A 21,821-nucleotide genomic window follows, 5' to 3' on the forward strand; every position below is an offset into this window, starting at 1 on the left:
AAGAATAGGCTTGCTTTAGTCATTAGCTCTACTACCCACAACACAGAGCACAACAGGTTTATATGGGGCTCCCTTGTACACTAGCATTTCCCCATTCACAGAACAATATTTTACAGTCATACCTCTTGTTATGAATGCTGCGGGTTGCGTACGGCACAGGATATGTACGCGCCGAAACCGGAAGTAGCGGAACGGGTGACTTCCGGGTTCAGTGGTTCGTGCATGCACAGACACGACGAATGACGTCATGCGCAGAAGCACCGAATCACACCGCGCACATGCGGCACTTCATGTTGCGTACTCCTCACATTGCGTACGGGGCTCCGGAATGGATCCCGTACACAACATGAGGTACCACTGTATTTTCATTGTTACCAGAAATACTTGTGACACCTTAAAATGCCAGCAAATGTATTATGAAGACCTGGGTACAAATTCTTACATGGCCATGAACCTCACTGAGTGTGACCTTGGACTAGAGATGGGAAGGCCTGGGGGGGTGAATTTTTTTTGGGGGGGGGGACAGACATGGGAAGGCCTGGGGGAGCAGAAAAAACAACAGCTCCCACCGTTTTCCAGTTTTTTCCCAGACCTTCCCATCTCTACCTTGGACTAGTTATAGTCTCTCAGCATATGCACCACGTAAGGTGGCTGTGAGATAGGGGGAAAACACGTAAACCACCTTGAGCTCTTTGGAGGGAAAGTAGGATATAAATGCAAGAAACGCCTGTCAAAACACTTCTGTGCATGTGGAGCTGCCACCGCATTACAGTGGAACTGGGAATACTTTTATGCAGAACTTTTGCATGCACATTGAAACTCTGCACCACAGCCCCAAACCCTGTTTTTCCTTCCTGCTACTTAGCATTTCTGTCAATATAAAAGCTTTCCATATGAATCAGTGCCAAAGTAATTCTTTCATGTTACTGAATGCAGGAGCACCATAAAAGTGAGGCGAGTTACGTCACTTGTTCAGGTATGTGAAGCTGCAAGATATCAAACCTCGTGATTTCTTTTTTCTTCTTCTCCTAGATGCCTATGCGAGAGGGTCGGGCGCCTCTACTTCAAATGCTTGTACGTTGTCAGCCATCAGCACAATAATGATTTCCCTCACAGCTAGATCAAGTTTATGACAAAAAATATCTAAAGGACTTCCTGTTTATAATATAACTAAGCAACATTTAGCTAGTTGTTTTGAAGACACCCAGTACTAAGTAATATTGTTGTTCGAGTACATCTTACTACTGGAAAAAAAAATGTTTTATGCTTCTCTAGGAATGGCATTATACAGTACTTCCTCAAAGCAAATATAGCTTTGTCTGAAGTTTCTTTGGAAACTCTGCAATGCACTGAAAACATCTGTAATACGATGTTACCAAAGCAGTTTACATATGTCCTTATATGCATATTTTTTATTATATATTTAGTGTTTTATAGACTTTTTTAAAGTTAACATATGATGTAGATATTAATTTCTTTCCCCCTCTGCTATGAAATGCTATTGATGGCATTTACTGTTGCAAAAATACATTGTTTTGGAATGTTTTATAGCCAGGTCGAAAGTTCTCAGTATACTGGTTTCAAATTGATTGTATAGTTTTACAAGAGTGCACTGGCAAAGCTCTTTTGACCTCAATCCATTCTTCAAGGTACCTGGGCTTATCTGTACACAGGTAGGACCCCAACGGCGTTATATGAAGTCTTCCCTCCCCTCTCCCTGATGGCCTCAAGTCAGGTTTGCTGCTGCTACTGCAGCGCTTGTGGGCACTGGGCCTTATCTATTGGCCATTGCTAGCCCCTGATGCCCAGACGACTTCCACAAGGAAGGGATGGAGTGGGCTGCTAGATAACTATACAAGAAGGACAGGATATACATGTCTGGTGCCAGCAGTACAGCCAGCTGGAGGATTGGGAGATGCAAGAGGAAGGTTCACTGGAATACTTTTTCAAGATCCTTTCCCCCAATATGTGCAGAGGAGGAGGATGGATCACGCTGCTATTTAAAGCAGCTAGAGTGTTTTTCTTTTTTTGTTTAAATGACATGTAAGGTGTTCATTCTTGGATCAAATTACAAAAAAGACAAATCTAAAATAACTTTCAATGCATTTGCTTTCAGGTTTGTGTAAGTCAACTGCATAGTATCAGCTAGCTAATATTTTAATGATGCATAGCAAAGATTTTCATTTGAATGTACTTAAGTTTTCTCTAGAAATTTAATAAATATTAAATTGACATTCGTTCCATTTAGTCGTGAGCACTCCTATAGTAATGTAGACCAGACGTTGCTATAGCAAAGGACAAGATGCTGAATGCGGTGAAAATCTTGAAATTCCACCCTTTGAGCAATTTATGTAATTCTGGATTTGCACCATTTTAATAAGGAAGTCTGTGCGTCTGTGATACTTTAAATGAAACATAATTATGCTGGTTTTTGTGTTGGAACATATATTTCTTTTGACAGGTACATGTTTAACTGTAATTCTCTATAGTTTGGTTTCATAAACTGAATTACAAAATTATCTCTGTTTATACGATTTTTGTTTGAGTATAGGTCATAAGCTAAATCTAATAAATACCGTTCTAGTGAATACTTCCCTAAAAAGGCTTTTTTTCCATTAAAATATATATATATATATGTATGTCTGGCTGTCTCTATGCACTTCCAAATAGCTCCTTTATTTTAAGATATCATACCCTCTTGCCTTTTTGCTAGCACAAGTGAACAGAACCCAACACCTGAAGAGTGTTCTGAAGACCTAGCTTTAATTTTCTTGACAAGCTCTTTATACATACCTAGCATGTTGATAAAATCCTGTTCAAATGTGACAGTGACTGCAGTCCATCATGACATTTTCTCATGAAGCTGTCATTCATTTTCATTAAAGCTTGGGTTGAGCACTATCTCCACTGACTTGGGTGTGCATACCGGTTCTCAATGAACATTTGAACTTCTGCACAAGCTTGCACATGCAGAGCTCCATCCACGCTCCACTCTATGTGTTCACCATTGTCTGGGAAGGTATATGGCCCATGCCCAGAATTTTAAAAGAAAAAATATATTAATACGAAAGATTTATTTATTACTGGGGTAAAATTTTGTACATATGCTCAGATGGAACAATAATAATATTCTGTTCATTCTTTCCCCAATTTTTTTTAAAAAAAATGCACTGCAGAGGTTTATAATTTGTTGTTCCTGATAATTTAAATTTGCCTGTAACTTCTCTGTTTTGCTTCCAGAACAATACAAGCTAACTTTTAAACTACTTTCAAAATATATTTATTAAGTAACTCATAATCAGGATTCCACTTGTGTAAGTCAGGGGTGTTAACCAGAGAAATATTGTCAGTATTTCAAGCTGTGTTCCTTTCTTAGTTTGATATGGTTACTTCTATGTAAAAACAAAAACAAAACAAAAAAACCCACAAAAGAAAGAAAATGAAAGAAAAAAAGCCTTGTAGTTTTTCTCCCCAGTGTAAATGATATTTATCAGTGATCTAGCAGATGTAATCTTTTTTATAGTTATTGGTAATAAATATTCTGTTATTTGTAAATATTTCTGTGTTTATAGGCATTTTTCCTGCATTTGTGGTGGTTCTTTGTTAAAAAAAAATGCTCCATGACACTCTTAATCTCAAATGTTTGTTTTGTGGAAACACACAGGATCAGTGGTGGGCAGATTTCCAAAAACTCAACATGGAATGGGCACCATTAAAAATTGTTTAAAAATAATTTTAAAACAAATGTTTATTTCTAATTAAGAGCCCATGCCGATGTTGTAATTGGGATTGCTTGCTGCCTTCAAACCCTGCAATGAGATCCTCACAGAAAGCCCCAAAAGACACACATGCTTTCCTCATTTCCAAACTTGACGATGGATGGCACTCAAGACCATAAGAACCTTTGGAAATGTACTTCCATGGTTCCTGGTGTCTTTAAGGATACCAGTGACCCCTCACTGTGCCCTTTCTGGAGATGTTGGAAACCACAGGAACCATATTTCCAAGTAGTCCTGATATCCTTCGAAACTGTATGTGTGCTTGTAGCAATATCCAGGAGCCTAACAGAGACTCACTACTAGCTTTCCTCATCAGTAAGTTTGGGAATGATAAGACAGAGCTACAGAAGTTCACAGCAAGGTGCCAAGAAGCAAAGGCTGAAACCGCGGACAGCTGGACTTCGAATACTGCCTGTTTCAAACTTCAGCACCTCACTAGCCAAGATGCACCATTTATTGGGTTGGCTCATCAATTTATCTGGTGACACATCAAGGCTGCGATTCTATACTTATCTGGGAGCAAGACCCATTGAAGTCAGACTGACTCTTGAGTAGACAAGCAGAGGCTTACGCTGCAAGTGGATCAACTGCATATTTATTACTTCATTTTCCCTCCCTTGCAACTATATTTAAGGTGCAAAAATGAAGCTAGCCTTTTGAATTTGCTCTAGAAGGGCATTAAAGGGTATAAAGCCTAGCCACTGTCCAGTAACAGATATCTGAAAACAAGTTGTAGAGACTCAAGACCAGAAGCGTAAGCCCTAAACCATTTCTCTGTTCTGTTTCCCATTCATTTCAATGAAGCAGTGAACTGTGACAACAAAGGGATACAGGTGGCCCTTCTATGTGATAAGTTCTGTGTGTGTACATTTCATCAAAAATAGGGCTTTGGGTCTGGGACGTGGCTAGCAGGAGACTAATACAAACTCACACACTATTATAGGTATGCAGCTGCAACATGGATTCTAAAAAAAACAGTCTGTTTTATATAAAGGCTCTCTTCATGGTAGGTAGGTAGGTAGGTAGGTAGGTAGGTAGGAAGGAAGGAAGGAAGGAAGGAAGGAAGGAAGGAAGGAAGGAAGGAAGGAAGGAAGGAAAGGATTATAATGTATCCCCTCCTATCTTCTATTTTAGTGCCACCTTGAATGCATCTAATTGTGGCTCTGGAATAGTAGATCTGCACACCACCTGCAGTTACTACAGAAACACTATCACAGGCATCCCCAAATTGCGGCCCTCCAGATGTTTTGGCCTACAACTCCCATGATCCCTAGCTAACTGGACCAGTGGTCGGGGAAGATGAGAATTGTAGTCCAAACATCTGGAGGGCCGAAGTTTGGGGGGGTGCCTGCACTATCATTATGCTGGAAGCCGCTCAGAGTGGCTGGGACAACCCAGCCAGATAAGCAGGGTACAAATAATAAATTATTATTACTATCATCATCAACATCATCATCACTAAAAGAACGGCGTAGGAAAGAATTTTATTGCTGCCAGATGTTAAAAGTAGCAGCACAAATCCTAAAATGAAGAGGTTAAGGTCATTCGCATCACAGTGGAAGCTATGGATTATAGGAAGTGGAATCCAAGCAATAGCTCATGTCTCAAACAAGAAAACAAAACTTAAATTATACAGGTCAAGGGCGTAAAAGCAGTATCCATGAGTTTTCTCAAAAACCAGCAAAACTGGCCATCAATTACTTGGGTTTTGCTGCAGTAGCAGAGACTCAAAGCCCTTGGCAAGGAATAATTTCAGTACCTTGTGATACATGTGTTGGGTTTTTTATACTTACTGTGGTCATTTGTGGAAGTTCCTTTTCTTGTGAAACATCCGTGCCATAATGTAATCTTCTTGGCAGCAGGCAAAAAGTCCCTTGCTTATCCAGGCATTTTAATCTGCTAATAGTAAATTTTATATATTAATAAGCGACCTTGAATCCAAGGCGGATGAAGGGTGATATAAAAACATTTTCATTCATAAATAACAACTAAATAACGAAAGGATATAGTTCATTAAAAGAAAAAAAGTTTCCTGATAACCAGAAACAGGGCTATGGCTCTTCTTCATTCTGTGATTTGCCATCTCTGCTGTAACAAGGGGAACCTTCACTGATATTACTTCTTATGGAATATTTGACATGACAAATGATTTGAAAGGTCACAGTGGCTTTAATGGCAAATTAAGGGACGAAATTTTACATTTTAGTCAAGACAGCTTTATGGGACATCCAGATTTCTGAAGCAGTATGGTGCTCAGAAGCAAACATGCAGAGGGCAGAGAATGCCATCAAGCGTCATTTGTGGATTTCCTGGTGGTATCAGATTAACCACCATGTAAAGCAGAATGCTAAAATAGGAGGATGTTTGGTCTGATTGACCAAGGCTTTATTCTTTTGGACTTTTTGGCAATTCTTTGTTTCTAATGGAAACTGGAGGCTTAAGGCTAGGATCAAACTCAATGGGCTTCAGCATGCCAATTTTTGTGCTAAATTGTGGTCTTTAGAATCTTATATCATGGAACCATAATCATTTTTAAAAAACCAAAACAAAACACAACTATACAAATTGTGAGCATCACCACAGTCTTCTGGCAGTACATTTCATAAGTAATTTACACATTTTTTTGTGGGGGGGGGGGAGTACTTAATTTTCTTGGTTCGTCATCTCCTCCCAGTTTCATTGGAACAGCCTCAGTGATTTGCTTGTAGGAATGCATTATTATGAAGAAAAAAGCTTTGTGACATTTTGCTTATCTTTAGGTCAAAGGATACTGCTGCAGTATATGACAGTAATATGTCTTTTAACATTCACAACCTCTAAAACTTCCTTGATAGAACTTAGCTAGGTTTGTTACGAAACCATTGCAATATTTTAAGCAATGTTGGATTCCTTTGTCATTTTGAGATCAGTTTCAACGTTGCACTGCATCCATATTTAATAACAGACTGAAGAATGTTCCAAGGCAGTAAAGCAGAGCTCCTCAAACTAACTCCCAGGGTCTTAGCATTGCTTTTGATTTCTTTACTTTATTCACTGATGCAGGGCCCTCTGAAACTCATGTGGTTCTAGAGAACAAACCAAAAGATATTTGTTTTATTCTTCAGATAAAAAGGCAGCTCAAAGTAGAACTATCCTTCGGTTGTACCCAAATTGTACTCTTAAGAAGCTGCTGCTTTGCTACAAACTTGGTTTTCATAATCATAGCTACAAAGGGGATGGGATATTTCATAGGGAGACATAAGGGAAACCATGTTGGCCCATGCATCTATCAAGGGCTAGATTCATACATCACTGAAGTTCGCAAGAAATAAGGGTTTTGGCCAGCCAAGTCATATGCTAATGATCATAGCAGTGTCGGAATACAAAATGTCACTACACAACAGTAAAATAGCAACAGCAACATCTTATTCCTCAGATCTTTTTACAAAACCTATTCTATCCTAGATGAGGGTTGTAGCCAACTAAGACATTGCACTCCACTCATACAAAAGCTGGAGCTCCCCCTCCCTCTTCTCCCCCTCCCCCCAAAAATCTGTTCTGGGTGTTCCCCCAACTCTCCAGGGCAGATTTGGGGATAGTACAAGGGGAGTGAGGAAAGTGGGGGTGGGAGCAATGCCCAAGGACTTAGTTGGAGTCAGTCCTAAACTACTATAGGTACCGTAACTGAAAGTCAACAGTTTACAGTATAAATTGGGAACAAATGGTGTCCCCACTCCTTGATTCAATGTCACAAAAATATAATGTGCATTTCACAATTATCAAAATGGTTCTAAGTAGTGGGGTTCATTAAGAATGACATTAAAAGCAGGAATGAGAAAAGGATCTCATGCACAGAGCCCTGAGCAACCTGGGTTAAGGGCAGGAAACAATTTGTTTGTACTGAATACTGCATAACATAAGCACATTGGGGTTGCTCTGCCTAATGTTTCCATCTGTATAATAAAATCTAAGATTATCCTCTGACAAATAATGCTCATGAAATAAAGGAGGTGAAGTCAATCAGACAGTCAAAATCACAACTATGTTTCACTACCTGAACTTCAGGGCAAAATGACAAAAAGAGACACACAAATATTACATAGAAGTGACTCATGGTTGTAAAAGGAATGATCCCTTAGTCACTGGGAAAGAAGAGGGTGGAGTGACTAAATTCTTGAGATGCAAGAATCCAAGACCACCACATGAGAAATCATAAAAAGTAAGGTTGTCAAATCATAAAGAACAAAAACTGAGTTAGAAATAGTAGCTAACTAATTTATTTCAACAATTGTTTTTTTTTAAATGGGTGATATGGTGTGCAATGGAGTTTTGCTTATGCAATGGGACTTCCAGTTTCTCCCCTCTCCAGACCCCCCACATGCCCTAAACATCTGCTCCAGTCTCCAGAGGGTGACTCAACCCTCTGGAACACATTATTGGGGTGTGCAGTGGGGACGAGAGAAAGGAAAAGCAATGTTGCATGAGGTGCGCTTGCACTCTGTTGAATCATAATGCAAAATTTTGGGTTGCAATCTGGTAAACATATTAAAGCTGCACCACATCATTTGAGATGTAATTCACCATACACTCTCCTACCGATATGTAATTACCATCTGTATTGACAGAAATTAATCAAGTGCAGTGCTTGGTTGACTAAACCTTAACAATATCATCAAGGCACACCAAAATAAGCTCGGTGGTTCTATCCAAATAGCAAAGATATTGGTGGCATACTGTAGGAAAGTGTGCACCACACTCCTTCCTTTCAGATGTAATACTTTTATTTATAACCACTTACTTGTATCCAGGCCATTTTTCTCCTGAATTCAGAACAGAAAGACTGCAAAGTCAAATCCAGTGTTCTTCCATAGAATACTATAATACAGCCTCAGAGTTCAGGGATCTGGGTTTGGTTATTTTGCTTCTAGTAGCTACATTGCTAACACTTGTTCCCTTTAGTCAAGACTCAGCTGTGTTTAATTTTCCACAGCTGATTTTCACTTTAATTAAAAACAATCCAAAAAGATTTAAGCACTAATCTCTAAGGCCTGTTTTCTTGCCTATCCTAAAGGATAACAAAAGGAAGGGAGAAAGGCTCAGATAATTGACTTTTATGGAAAATGTAATATTTGGATGTACTGTTTTTACTTTGTTGGCAAAACACTTCTGGGAGCAGAAGACTTGTTCTATGTACAATATAAACCATGTGCATTATTTGCATTATTGAAATGAAGGGGAAATTACTCAGGGCTACTAATTGGCAGACTGTAACCCAATAATGATGATTATGACACCAACTAAACAAAGGTTTAGTTAGTTTAATGGTAAGGCCATGTGATGTAATGAGCTTGTTCAGACAATTATAAGCTGGCTTAATAACCTGAGATATGAATGAACCTTCAGGGGTTCTATTACTATCAGACCAAGAGAGGGGGAATTGGGGGGGACACACACAAAATATTGCTTAATATGAGTCCGATCCATTTCAGAACAATTCCTTTATCAAAGACACTTTTTAAAGCAGTAATTCTGATACTACAGTTTCTCTTGTTGCTTTTATCAGCATGCCTTTGCTAAAAAAAATAAAATTCCGGAAATGTATAGGGCTTATAATAAGCATCTGGAGTTTCGTTCCCCTGCCTGCCTCTTTTTAATTTTTTTATTTTGCTTTAAGCTGCTGATAGGGGTTTTGATTCAACAGAGGTCTCATTCCACCAGACTCCACTGGTGATTCTACCACAAAACAAGCTCCTGCTTCACCTGCTAAAGGTGCAGACTATTGTGGAGCTATCAATGGTGATACCGGTAGGTGGTTCAAGATCCTCGCCAGAAGGGCTTTACATGTGGCAGGGCATCTGCCACTCCAAGTCACAGGGCAGACTTACAATTGTTCTGTAATTAAAGTTTAATGGTTCATCTGAGCCAAGACATTATAGTGAATGGCTTTGGAACAAGTTAGGATATTAATACAACTACAAAGAATGGTTTCAGAAACCTAGTCCAGATGGAACTGGAAACTATGGCTAATGGAAGGTTTCCTAGTTTGTTAACTCACTCATCGAAAGAAAGAAGCAAAGCGTGTTCATATTTTGGTTTAGTAAACCAAGATACGATCATCCAAATGTGACAAATGGTCATGGTCAAAACAATTTACCCTGTATAGTTGGGAAAACAGACTCAGCATGACAAAGATTCTTTGGAAAGGAAAAATGACTCTTTACATTGCTCTTTACCCATCCCCCTAAAAAGTCATTCATGTGTCCTTTACAGTAAGAGTCACCTCAATGGGAGAATCTTGCGAAGTAAACACCACCAAAGCTAAAAAGGACAGGCGTGTGCATGACACCAGACCCAAAAGACCATGAGGCATACAAGATTTCAAAAATATTTTTATAATAATAATCTTATTGTGTATATTTGGGGAACTGGTATTTTTGTACTGTACACTGACTCAATATATTGCTTATCTTTCATAGTTCTTTCACAGACAAAGCATATTCAAATTACCATTCATAACCACATCAGACACATTACATAAATCATTCACTTTCATTTCCTAGATATGCAACCAAGACTGAGAGACAATAACTTCATGGGTAACAATGCAAACACACTGTGAAGGGCCTGGTCTTGCTGTGCAGACCAGAGAAGTGACAACAGTTAGTAAATTCTAATTCAGCTTTCATGTTTCGAATTCCAATTTGTAACACAATCCTCTGGACCACCCTGGCTTTCCAAAGAAAATCCATGGAACATAGGAAGCTGCTTTATCCTGACTCAAACCATAAGGCCATCTAGCATAATATTGCCAGTCACTATTTTTTGCATGAAAACACAGTGCAAAAGTTGCCCTCTTGGAACAAATATTCAATATGGTTGATTGTGTGGTTTGTTATCAGCCGTCCCTCATTGCTAGCACCATCATTTTTTAACCTTTGGTCTGTCATACTCCACATTCCCAAGCCCAAAGACAGCAGCCAACCTGGAAAAGAGGAAAATTGTGTACACCTGTCCACATTTTGGAGAGCCAAGTTTTCTGTTCCATTCAGAGCTCCATCAAGCCTGTGTGCACAAAACTACACGTTTTTGGTGATAGATATGAAATTTTGATCTTTGCAAATGCTCTAAATCAATCAAGGAGAATAGCATCACTGGGCTAGCTGATAACTGAAACTATAGGAAAACTGAATTATAAACAACAGTTGCTGGGAGGGGAAGCCAACTTGAACAGTTGGTAAGCAACATGAAGAATTAACGAGGAAGGAGATGAGCTAGAGAGCTGTATTTAATGGCAACTCAGACTAGTCATCCAAAAAAAATCAGCTGTAACAGTGGATTTCTGAAGGATTTTTTTCAGCCAGCGATAGTATTACCCTATGACAAAAAGCGGACATACAATAATGAGGTGAAAGAAAGAAAAGAGAATGCTCATCATAAAAATACATTTTATACAGCAACTTGAAACTTTCTGAGACTAAAAGCTTAGTTTTTTAAAAAAACAAAAACTGAAAATTCTGTGCTAGCCTATTTTTAAAAGTTAGTTCTGTATTTATGTCAGGAGCAAGGTAAACCAGGAGAAAACTAGACCATAATCGCCATGATCAGCATGGCGCATCAAAGAATGTATCAGCAAAGAGATCATTGTTACTCAGATCGAGCAGCACAGATGAAAACACACAAGGCACTGAGCAAACAAAGAGAAGGCAGCCACAACCACATGAATGGTAGCAACAAGCAGGAAGGTTTGTTGTTAATAGAAAACTAAGGAACACACCTCAAAAAAGAGGGGCAAATGTGTACATGAAAGTAGTTGTGCTAGATAAGTTATCCATTAATTTCTGTAACCTAGTATGTAAACAAGTATACTGTACTGTATAATCTATTTAAGTTTTAATTGATGGTATCTTATTTTTCATGAGAAATACTGACTGAGGCATGTAGAAGACTGCTGTGTGTGTGAATTTATGAGGCTGGAGAAATGAGCAGCACCTGAAAAGATTCACAGAAGTGGATGGCTATATTTAGGTCCTGAAGTAGAAAATGTAATTTCATTTCACTTCCATTTCAGTCTACTTTTTTTCTCTTGTCTAGTGAAGCTGTTAAAAGTTGGAATTTGACTTGAGGGCCTAATTTTTAGGAATAATTTTATCTTCAGCTTTCAAGCTTTACATGACAAAATACAGGCTACAGTCTAGAATGGTCCTGCAGGCAGCTCTAAGGGGGTTGACATTACCCTGTCAAGACCTTTGGTTTTTCTCTGTACTGTACACAAGAGCTCTTCATGCTGCATCACAGATTACCCTCGACTTTCTTCCAATTGTAAAAATGGCTCATCATCCTGCTACATAGAATATTATGAGCCAGAAAAAAATGGTTAGTCATGCCAGCAACGTACAACTAGTATGTGAGGTTTTCATACCAGACATGCTTCACCACAGCATTCTACAAGGCATTTCAGAAAGCATTATGTAATGTTCCTTGCCAATAACTGTACACAGCAAGGTTTGGTATTTAGATGTTCTTCTCTGAAGATTTGCATTGTGTGAAGTATGAAGTCTAAGACAACTTACAGAACATTTGGAAAATGTAAAAAATTTTTTTTACATAATGCTATAGATTTTGTATGATTGCACTTGTCTGAGATTTGGCGGTTGTTTTTTTAAAGGAATGGTTGTACAAATACCAGAATTATGTCCTGCATAGTTATAGCAAAACATGCAAAAACCTGGAAACAGAATTTGGAAACACGTTTTGCAAGTGCAACAGACCTCTGCAGCTGTTTAATTCTTATATTGATTAAGTCAGTCACCATAATGATCATCTGTTTTTATTTTTTTTAAATGGTCTATTGTGTTTTAACATGGATATTTTACGGCATGGCACTATAGAAACTTTTATAAATTTAAATAAATACCCCCCCCTTACATTTACAGTACTGTTTTACGTTTCTATGTACAATGAGAGTATTGATAATTACTTTTGATGGGTTTTTTCTTTGTTAATGTAAAGATCTGTACATTTTACATAAGATTTCCTTTAATGGGGGAAACCTTCCACCTTTCTAACTTTATAGTGGTTTCCTCTCAAGTGCATTGTGTTTTTATACTGTGGGTGGTATTCAACTGTTATTCAGCATAGGCATATCTAACATGCTCATTCATTTCAATAGGTCTATTCAAGTAAAATTTAGTTGAAACAAGGCTGCATTTATTTTTTACATGCAAATAATGCATTGCCATGGTTGAATTCTAGCTTTTTGGTTTGTTCCTTAGTTCCCACCAATCTTCCATTTCTGTTATTCCCGGATTAAAGCAAATGGATGGTAGTTTAGGATGTAGGTTGCCAACTTGGTGCCCTTGAAGGCCTTCATTGCCTCCCGTTTGGGGATGCCAAACTCTTTGAGCTTTCGTTAAAACAAGAAAAAAGCAACTCCAGCCGTTCTAGAAAATTATGAAGCAAAGTGCAGTTCTGGAAACCGACTTTTTTGAGGGAGTTGGTGCCATGCTGCTTTTGCTCTGGTAAATCTCCGATATATATACAGATTAAATTGTTTTCTAATGATTGCCCTACATGTTTAGACCTGTTCTTGTTTTATTAGGCTTGCCATACGCCAGGAAAATTCCTGACACGCCCTTGTTTTCGGGTGTAAAAATGGTGCCGGGGGAAAGTTTGACGAAGCGGCGATAGAAACGCAGCTCCAAAATTTTGGGTTTGTTGCCAAAAAATGCTCAACAATTTTGGTGGTTTCCTTAAAAAAAAAGGCGGGTGTCCTTTACTTTTTGAAATATCCCAACCCTAATTCTATCCACAAGAGCCGCCTTGCGTCCCTGTCGGAGGAAAAAGTGGGGTTATAAATAAATGCAAAACAATAATGACGACAACAGCAGCAGCAGCAACACCCTTCTAAGCAAATTTCTGGCGCAAACCTTTTGCGCGAAGTGATAAATAACTATAAACAAGCAAATTTCTGGCGCAAACCTTTTGCGCGAAGTGATAAATAACTATAAACAAGCCCTTCAAGAAAGCCACGCCGTCGCCAGCGGGGTGGGGAGTTAAAACGCAGAAGAGCCTCGCAGGAGGACTGAGGCAGCCCCAAAACCCGCGCGCCTATCGGATAGACCTCGCCTCGAAGCTCGACCCAACCCGGAGCGCCGGGGCTGAAGGAGGAGCGGCTCCGCCAACCCGCCTCCGGGGAGGAGGAGGAGGAGCGCGGCCTGGACCCTTTTACTCCTCCTACTCCTCCTCCTCTTCCGTCGCTTCGTTTTGAAGCCCACGACGCGTTTCCTGCTAGGAGCTGCGGCGACGGAAGGCGCTAGCCGGGTGGAAACGAGCGAGCGGGCGAGCAAAGCAAGCAAGCAAGCGAGCCAGCGCCTGGGTGAGTGTGGCTGCCCCTTCCTCCTCCTCCTCCTCCTCCTCCTCTTGCTGAGCTTTTCTGGAGGTGCCCCGTCCCAAAATGCACGAGCCTGAGATTCTGCAGGCTGCGCAGAACGCGGGTCCTCCTCGCCCCTGCTTGTATCCCAACCAGCTTCTTTTTTTTGCGCGCAGGGAGCTTTCCGCCTTATCCATAGTCGCCCGTCCAGGCCTCCGCCGAAGCTCTCCCCCTATATAGTTCATTTAGGGAAGGGGAGCGGGCGTGGGGAGGGCTGACGTCAGAGAGAGGCACCTGCCCCCCACATGCCTTCCTCGCTGTCTGGTCTAAGCCGGCAAAGCAGTAGCTTCCAGAACTTGCCTTTTGCGTTCATACTCTGGGCCACCCCCCACCAGACATCATGAGTAGGTGATATGTGATCCCACAGAGGCCTCTGAAGGGCAGTAGTTTCCCCATCTCCCCCACTGTACATGATAGCATCTACGCACTGTGCACACTTGATTAATAATCGTGCTTCCAGCAATCGCAAGCATACCCCCATGGGTTGGGTTAACTCAACCATTTGCCAAATTCCTTTGCATTTGAGGCATGCCATGGTGTTCTTATGCTGGAAAGCATAAGAGAGAAATTATGCATACAGAAGCAAACTATCTGAGCTGCCTAGCAAGTGTCGCCTGTTGGGAATTTTGAGCCTCTTATGAAAATGGTATGGTAGTATTATTAAATGAATGAAATATTTGAAATACTCACCTGTGCCCTTTTCTTTAGATGTGGCATCACCTGCTCTTTCTTGGCTGTAAAGCAGGTGTTCCCTTCTCCCCACGCAGCAGTACAGGGGTTAAAATCCTGTGGCGGTGTTTAGGCACCATGAAACTAGAGTCCTCGGAATTCCAGTCCCTCTTCACACCAGGACTGAAGAGCGTTGCAGGTACAGTACTAACATTTCTTTATTATTACTTCTATGGTTGTTCAGGACCCAGCTGGCAGCAGAGTGTAGAACAATCCCCAGCAAGAGTGATAACAGACATTAGATATGAAATGTGGCATATTCCTGCACCAATGGGAATTTTGCTGCTGGGGGAAGGGGTTTGCACCAATCCTTTTAGCAACGTTGGTTCATTTTAGTACAAGAAAAGTTATTTAGAGCCAAAGTAAACTCTTCCTGTTCTGAGAGGGCACAAATGGACCCAAGATATCTTGGTTTTATTAACTGATAGATGGAATCATCATTGTATTTTAATGTCTTGTTGGAAGCCGCCCAGAGTGGCTGGGGAAACCCAGCCAGATGGGTGGGGTATAAATAATAATAATAATTATTATTATTATTATTATTTCTGCTAGTGAAATCACATCAACCTTAGGGGGCTTGAATTAGTACAAGTGGCAGTTACTACCCTCAATATTTTATTTTTAAGTTTTGCTAATGATTGTTTTTTCCCCTCCACTGCCCAGAATTATTTGACAAAGCAAAGTACGAATTGAGGATAGCAGGAGGTGCAGTAAGGGACTTACTCAATGGAATGAAACCACAAGATGTTGACTTTGCCACCACTGCTACTCCTACTGAGATGAAGGAAATGTTCCAAGCTGCAGGTGTCCGAATGATCAACAACAGAGGAGAAAAACATGGAACTATCACTGCCAGGGTAAGAAGATTTTGCAAGTCCCAGACTGGGAAAGTCTGCCCTTTAACGTGCTTTCCTAGATAAATATGTATTTATTTACTTCAAATTTGTTTCTAGAAATGTAAGGCAATAAATGTGGTTGTCTGTGAGCCTCCACCACCCTTCCATTAGATGGCCTACCGTAATGTTGGAGAATGTGACAATCCTAATAGCTAAAACAGGCTTCCTCAGCCTCTGCCCTGCAGATGTTTTTGGCCTACAACTCCCATGATTCCTAGCTAGCAGGACCAGTGGTTAGGGATGGTGGGAAGTGTAGTCTCAAAACATCTGGAGGGCTGAGGTTGAGGAAGCCTGAGCTAAAAGGACAGATATTCAGTATTCAGAATGTATACAGAACATGTGCTGTTAACAGTTAGGTTGCATACAGTCTAATGGGACATGCAAATAATTTCGTTTCTTCACATACGGAAAGGGGTGCTATTATCAAAAAGGTGAACAAATGCTTTTACAAAATTCTGTTATAGCTCCATGAGGAGAACTTTGAAATTACCACGCTTAGACTTGATCTGGTTACTGATGGGAGACATGCGGAAGTGGAATTTACAACTGACTGGGAAAAAGATGCTGAGAGGAGAGATCTCACAATCAATTCTATGTTCTTAGGTAACTCCCCTTCCCAACCCTCTGATGTGTCATTCTAGTTTAAAGCCAGGCCATCCACACAGCTTTTTACCTGGACAAATCTTTGGTCCGAAGTCAATTATTACAATTGCTTGTCAAAAGTAATTGGGGGTCTGCTTAGTGACCAGATTGAAAAATTCCTGGGACCCACATACATGCAGCAAGCTTGAGTTGCCTGGCAGGGGAGAGGGGTAGAAATGTAACAACAAAACAGTATTTATTATTTCTTTGACTAGTTTATGTGGCATGGACAATTGGAACCCAGCACAAAAGTTTCAGTGTGGAGTGCTCGTATTGAGAGTTTCAGACAGCAGCCCTGCCCATTTCCAGGAGACCTCATTTCTTTTCCCATCTGTTTCTCCATTCCCCCTTCCCCACAACAAACTCTTGGGGGTTCTGTGGCCACTGAGCAAGCTCAGTTCTCACTGAGCTGTTTTTGATTCCCTGCCTGCTTCCCCCTAAAGTCTTTTTGTACTTCTGCATATTTTGGGATTCCTCAAGTCTGCTGATATTCTTCTCTTGTCGCATGGTGCCATTTTGGCATCATTAGGCCTGCATGTTGAGAAGGTTATTTTGGCATGTAGGCAACCATGGTTGAACTTTTTGGCAGCCTACCTCTATCAAAAATACTTCACTGAAGTCAACTTATGAACTCAAGTAAACTCATGCCTTTATTTGCTTTGTAGGTTTGGATGGAACACTTTATGATTATTTCAACGGCTATGATGATTTAAAAAACAACAAAGTCAGATTTGTCGGACATGCAAATCAGAGAATACAAGAGGATTACCTAAGGATTTTGCGATACTTCAGGTAGCTTTCGGACTAGATTATTGCAGTGCACTCTTATCAGGGGCTGCCCTTGAAGACAACTCAGTAACTACAACTGGTCCAAAATGCAGCAGGCAGATTGCTGACTGGGGTTTGATTTAGAGCACATATAACCCATGCCTAACTTTCTGTAAAAGTTAGCTGGTGGCTCATGCTTTTAGTTTTTATGTGTTTGTAATTGTGCATATGAAATTGTTTTAAGCTAGTTTGGTAATTTTTTTTAAATGAAACTGCAGTATACAAATATTTTTGAACAGCGTCACTTCTTCGCTCACCCAGTGGTGGTGTGGACCCACACTGAGGCAGTGCACCAAGGCATTATTCATCCAGATCTTCCTTTTTCTCTTTAAGGTTACTTAGTATCCATATGTGGTACTTGCACCTCAAATGTCTGCACTTTCAAAAATGATTATCTTTAGTACAGGCAGTGAGTGACCATTTTAGGCGCGTCCAATTGGCCAACTGGATAGCTCAGTTGGTTACAGCATGGCCCTGACACGTGGGCTGTTTTGGACCTGGAAGAGTGTGGAATGGGGGCCGGGAATGGAAATGTTGCATGAAATGGTCGCCACCTGTATTATTTATGAAATTTGTATACCTCTGAAGATCTCCGGGTGGTTCATAGCATAAAATACAAAATAGAACAATAAAGCACACAATAAAAACAATAACGCCCCTCCCACAAACACATTTAAAAGGACAGAGACTGATAATCAGCCAAAGGCCTGGTTGAAGAGGAATGGTGGCCATCAGCATTTCAACTTGACAGATTTGCTCCAGGTACTAAAACTGACCTCTCTCTCTCTTTCCCCTCCCACCCACGCCAGATTTTATGGACGGATTTCAGAAAAAGCTGGTCACCACGAACCTGAAACTCTGGAAGCAATCAAAGAAAATGCCAAAGGTTTGGCTGGAATATCAGGCGAGAGGATTTGGGTAGAGTTGAAAAAAATTCTTGTTGGAAACCATGTCAATCATCTCATCCGCCTAATGTACGAACTGGAGGTGGCTGGCTATATAGGTAAAGTGCTATGTTTTACATAGCAGTAATGCTTATCTCAGCCAGAGGTAGCAGTGGGGAAAAGTGACATAACCTGCAGTGAATATCTCTGTCCTTTGTTTGAACACAAGAAGAGCCTGTCTGATCAGACCAGAGATCTATCTAGTCCAGCATTCTGTTCTCACAGATGCACAAAGGCACACTAGCACTCCTGTGGGTGTGTTGCATTCACTATTATACCCATGCAGTGTATCTTAAAGCTGCTCTGATGGGCGCCAGGCAAAAACTAACGTTTATAACCAGGCCTTTGGCCTTTAACTATCTGTGGCCTTTCAGAAGTGGGTGAGATGTTTTTACTGTACAGTGGTACCTCTACTTACGAATAACCCTACTTACGAATGGAGCGCCGTCCGCCATCTTGGATGCGGTTTAGATAGGATTTTTTCTACTTACGAATTTTTAGATAGGGTTGCTTCGACTTAACAATTTTTTTCGACTTACGAATGTGCGTTCGGGAACGCATTAAATTTGTAAGTAGAGGTACCACTGTACTTCTTTTTCCTCTTAGTTTTAATGTGGGGTTTTTTGTATGTCTACTTGTGAGTTGCTTGGGTTGCCCTGGATAAGATAAAGTGACTAACAAATTCAATAAATAATAATACAGTCGTACCTTGGAAGTCGAACAGCTTAGTTCCCGAATGCCTTGGCTCCCGAATGTTGCAAACCCGGAAGTGACTGTTCCGGTTTGCGAACAGTTCTTGGAAGCCAAACGTCTGGTGGGGCTTCTGCGGCTTCCAATCAGAAGCTGTGCTTTGGTTTTTGAACATTTCGGAAGTCGAATGGACTTTCGGAACGGATTCTGTTCAACTTCCAAGGTACGACTGTAATAGCTTTTAAGGTAATGCAGAAGAGCCTAGCCTTGCCTGCTAGACTTAAGCCAAACTCCTCACATTAATAGCCCTGCTTGTAGAACATCATTCATCAGTAGTTCCAACAGTTTGCCCTGTCCCAGTGCTGGTACAAGGAGACCAGTTGTGGTTTAGGACTACTGCATTCTTGTTTGCCATTTTCTAAACAGCTTTTCTGATTTCTTGGTTTCATTATTCTCACGTTCCTTCTTTGTGTGTGTCCCTCAGGTTTACCTGTTAATGGGAGCTTGCAGGAATTTGACACAGTCTGTAAAAATGTTCAGAATCTCTTTCCAAAACCAATGACCGTTCTAACATCACTGTTAAAGGTGCCAGACGACGTCTCAAAACTGGACATGAGGCTGAAAATTTCAAAAGATGAAAAAAACCTTGCGCTTTTTCTGCTGAAGCACAGGAGAGACTTGGTCAAAGCTGCTGATACTACAGAGCCACTCAAACCATTTCAAGAGTTCATTATAGATGTAAGTATTATCATCATCATTATGCCACCCCTCTGTGTTGCCCCAGCCACTCTGGGTGGCCTCCAACAAATTATAAAAAAACAGTAAAAAAATCACACATTTTTAAAAGAAATATTGCACCAGAGGCTTTTCTTGGATGGTGCTCAAGTCTTCAGTTTTTTTATTACTATTACATCTGCTCTTAGCTACTGGTGCCGCACTGCCTCCCCAAAGCAGATAAAGCCTATGGTTGGGATGAAGGAAATAAGGAAATGGGAATTGGCTTCTTAAAAATACAGAGTGTGTACTTTAGCTTGTCTACCTTTGTGTATCCAGTTACAGGTAGGTAGCCATGTTGGTCTGCCATAGTCGAAACAAAATAAAAAAATTCCTTCCAGTAGCACCTTAAAGACCAACTAAGTCTTTATTGGTATGAGCTTTCGTGTGCATGCACACTTTTTGTACCCATTTAGACATAAACATTACCTGAATTTTAGCTGTGAAGGCTCTGACGATGTTGAAACATCACTGGCTAAGCTAGAGCAGGAGAGAATCACGGGTGCAGTTCAAAAGGTTCTGACACATTATTCAGGAGAGTTCCCCAGGTCTGGCCTTACACAAACTTCCGTAATTAACTTTGCTTAGAATCTAAGCCAAGAAATAAAGGCTTTTTAAGTTGTTGTTGTTGTTGGTGTGCTGGAAATGTATAGCTGTTCAGTAAAAATTGCTGTGTATACGGCGTGGTGTGACTGGCTGCAATGCTTACTTGACCATTCAGCCAAGACACTGCAGCATACCAGAACTGAGAGGAGTGAGATCAACATGGTGCAAATGTGGCAGCAAAGCCAAGCTAGCACTCCTCCTGGTTTATTTGCACCATGCCACCATATCTGTGCCCTGGCCTCTGTCCTGGTATGCTGCAGCAATTGAAGGGCACGGTCAGGTGTGCAACACAGTCCCGCTACGCCACCCACTGCTGCTGCAGATGTCTTGTGTTCAGGTCTCTCACAATGTTATTGTGTGTGTGTGTGTGTTTTGTGCAGTCAAGGGAGGTTGACTCGGCATCCAGAATCTGTGAGCTTCTGAAGTACCAAGGAGAAGGACCTCTTCTGAAGGAAATGCAACAGTGGTCTGTCCCTACTTTTCCTGTAAGTGGCCACGACATAAGAAAAATGGGGATTTCATCCGGGAAAGAAATCGGGATACTCTTGCAGCAGTTGCGGGACACGTGGAAAAAGAGTGGATACCAGATGGGAAAAGAAGAACTCTTAAGCGATGTAAAAAAGGTGTAAAAATAATGATTGTAAATTGAGTACATAAAATTGTGTCAAATTCTGCATGTAAATATTCCATTGTTCTTACTCAGGACGACACTTGGGTTTCAAGCACTGTTGGAATCATCAGGATTATTATTTTTGATGGATTTTTTTTTTACAATTAAAGTGCAAAACATTTCACAAGCAACTCTGTGTTCTTGTACTAATGTGTGGTTATATTTTCCGAGTAAGAAATGTATTTTGTATTTTTACCGAACTATTAAAGAATGCCCTTGTGGTGTTAAGTTGTGCTTTGTTCTCCTATGTGCATCATATGCTACAAAAGTCTGAAACAGTTTGCAAATTTTCTGCTTAGTGCATCTAAATGCCTTCACTTAAGTTCAGTTCAAGTTTGGATAATGGTAAGACAGCAGTATTTGTCCACTGGGTGGCAGTACATATGAGCCTTTATAGCGCGAACAAAATACACTGGATCCAGAATTGGCCTCCAGTTAATTACGGACACACCGTTAAGACCATATTCATGGAAGACAATCTTACTCTGCTATGGTGATCGCCAAAGAAGACTCTAGGATATATTTTAACTTGCACATTAAATGACTTTTGTGGAGGAAAATATTCATTGCTGCTCTTACTACAAGAGTCCCAAGATTTGGTAGTGTCAATTATATTTTTTTGATGGTAATAATGCTAAAAGTGTATAAGCTTAATCCTGGCCACCAATCCAGTCAACCGTTAAAATGATTCTTGGACTTTTTAACAAGCTTCAAAATTGAAGGGAGGTCTGACATTGTCGTCTTGTATTTTTCATAGCCTGCTGTATTATAGAAAGCCTTGTTAATTCTTCTGGGCTGTTTTTCAATCTACTGACATGCAGAGTGTTAAAGACTCCCCGGTTTAAGGGAACTAAG

At 40.5% G+C, this 21,821-nt stretch overlaps 2 protein-coding genes across 2 annotated transcripts in view; both read left to right on the plus strand.

Moving 5' to 3' along the window:
• Positions 1 to 2,799, plus strand: part of LOC118080810 (contactin-4) — a 532,292-nt gene extending 529,493 nt beyond the window's left edge. The window contains exon 25 of the mRNA XM_035106605.2: positions 1,033 to 2,799. Within this exon, the coding sequence (XP_034962496.2) occupies positions 1,033 to 1,133 (101 nt within the window). The 3' untranslated portion in view covers positions 1,134 to 2,799. The remainder of the gene's footprint in view (positions 1 to 1,032) is intronic.
• Positions 2,800 to 13,986: 11,187 nt separating this feature from the next.
• On the plus strand, positions 13,987 to 21,194 carry TRNT1 (tRNA nucleotidyl transferase 1). Its single transcript, XM_035106604.2, has 8 exons — positions 13,987 to 14,133; positions 14,896 to 15,055; positions 15,580 to 15,773; positions 16,277 to 16,415; positions 17,120 to 17,246; positions 18,092 to 18,285; positions 19,401 to 19,654; positions 20,677 to 21,194. The coding sequence occupies exons 2-8, from the start codon at positions 14,896 to 14,898 to the stop codon at positions 20,923 to 20,925; spliced, it is 1,317 nt and encodes a 438-aa protein (XP_034962495.1). The 5' UTR covers positions 13,987 to 14,133; the 3' UTR covers positions 20,926 to 21,194.
• Positions 21,195 to 21,821: the final 627 nt, after the last annotated feature.

Source organism: Zootoca vivipara, chromosome 2, assembly GCF_963506605.1.
Source record: "Zootoca vivipara chromosome 2, rZooViv1.1, whole genome shotgun sequence".
NCBI lineage: Eukaryota > Metazoa > Chordata > Lepidosauria > Squamata > Lacertidae > Zootoca > Zootoca vivipara.

What these genes read in the sequence shown, in the direction of transcription:
- TRNT1 (XM_035106604.2), top strand. Translation starts at nt 14,896, where the DNA reads ATGTGGCATCACCTGCTCTTTCTTGGCTGTAAAGCAGGTGTTCCCTTC. An exon ending in ATGGAACTATCACTGCCAGG is followed by an intron (nt 15,774 to 16,276) that starts GTAAGAAGATTT and finishes ATTCTGTTATAG; the next exon opens with CTCCATGAGGAGAACTTTGA. An exon ending in GGAGGTGGCTGGCTATATAG is followed by an intron (nt 18,286 to 19,400) that starts GTAAAGTGCTAT and finishes TGTGTCCCTCAG; the next exon opens with GTTTACCTGTTAATGGGAGC.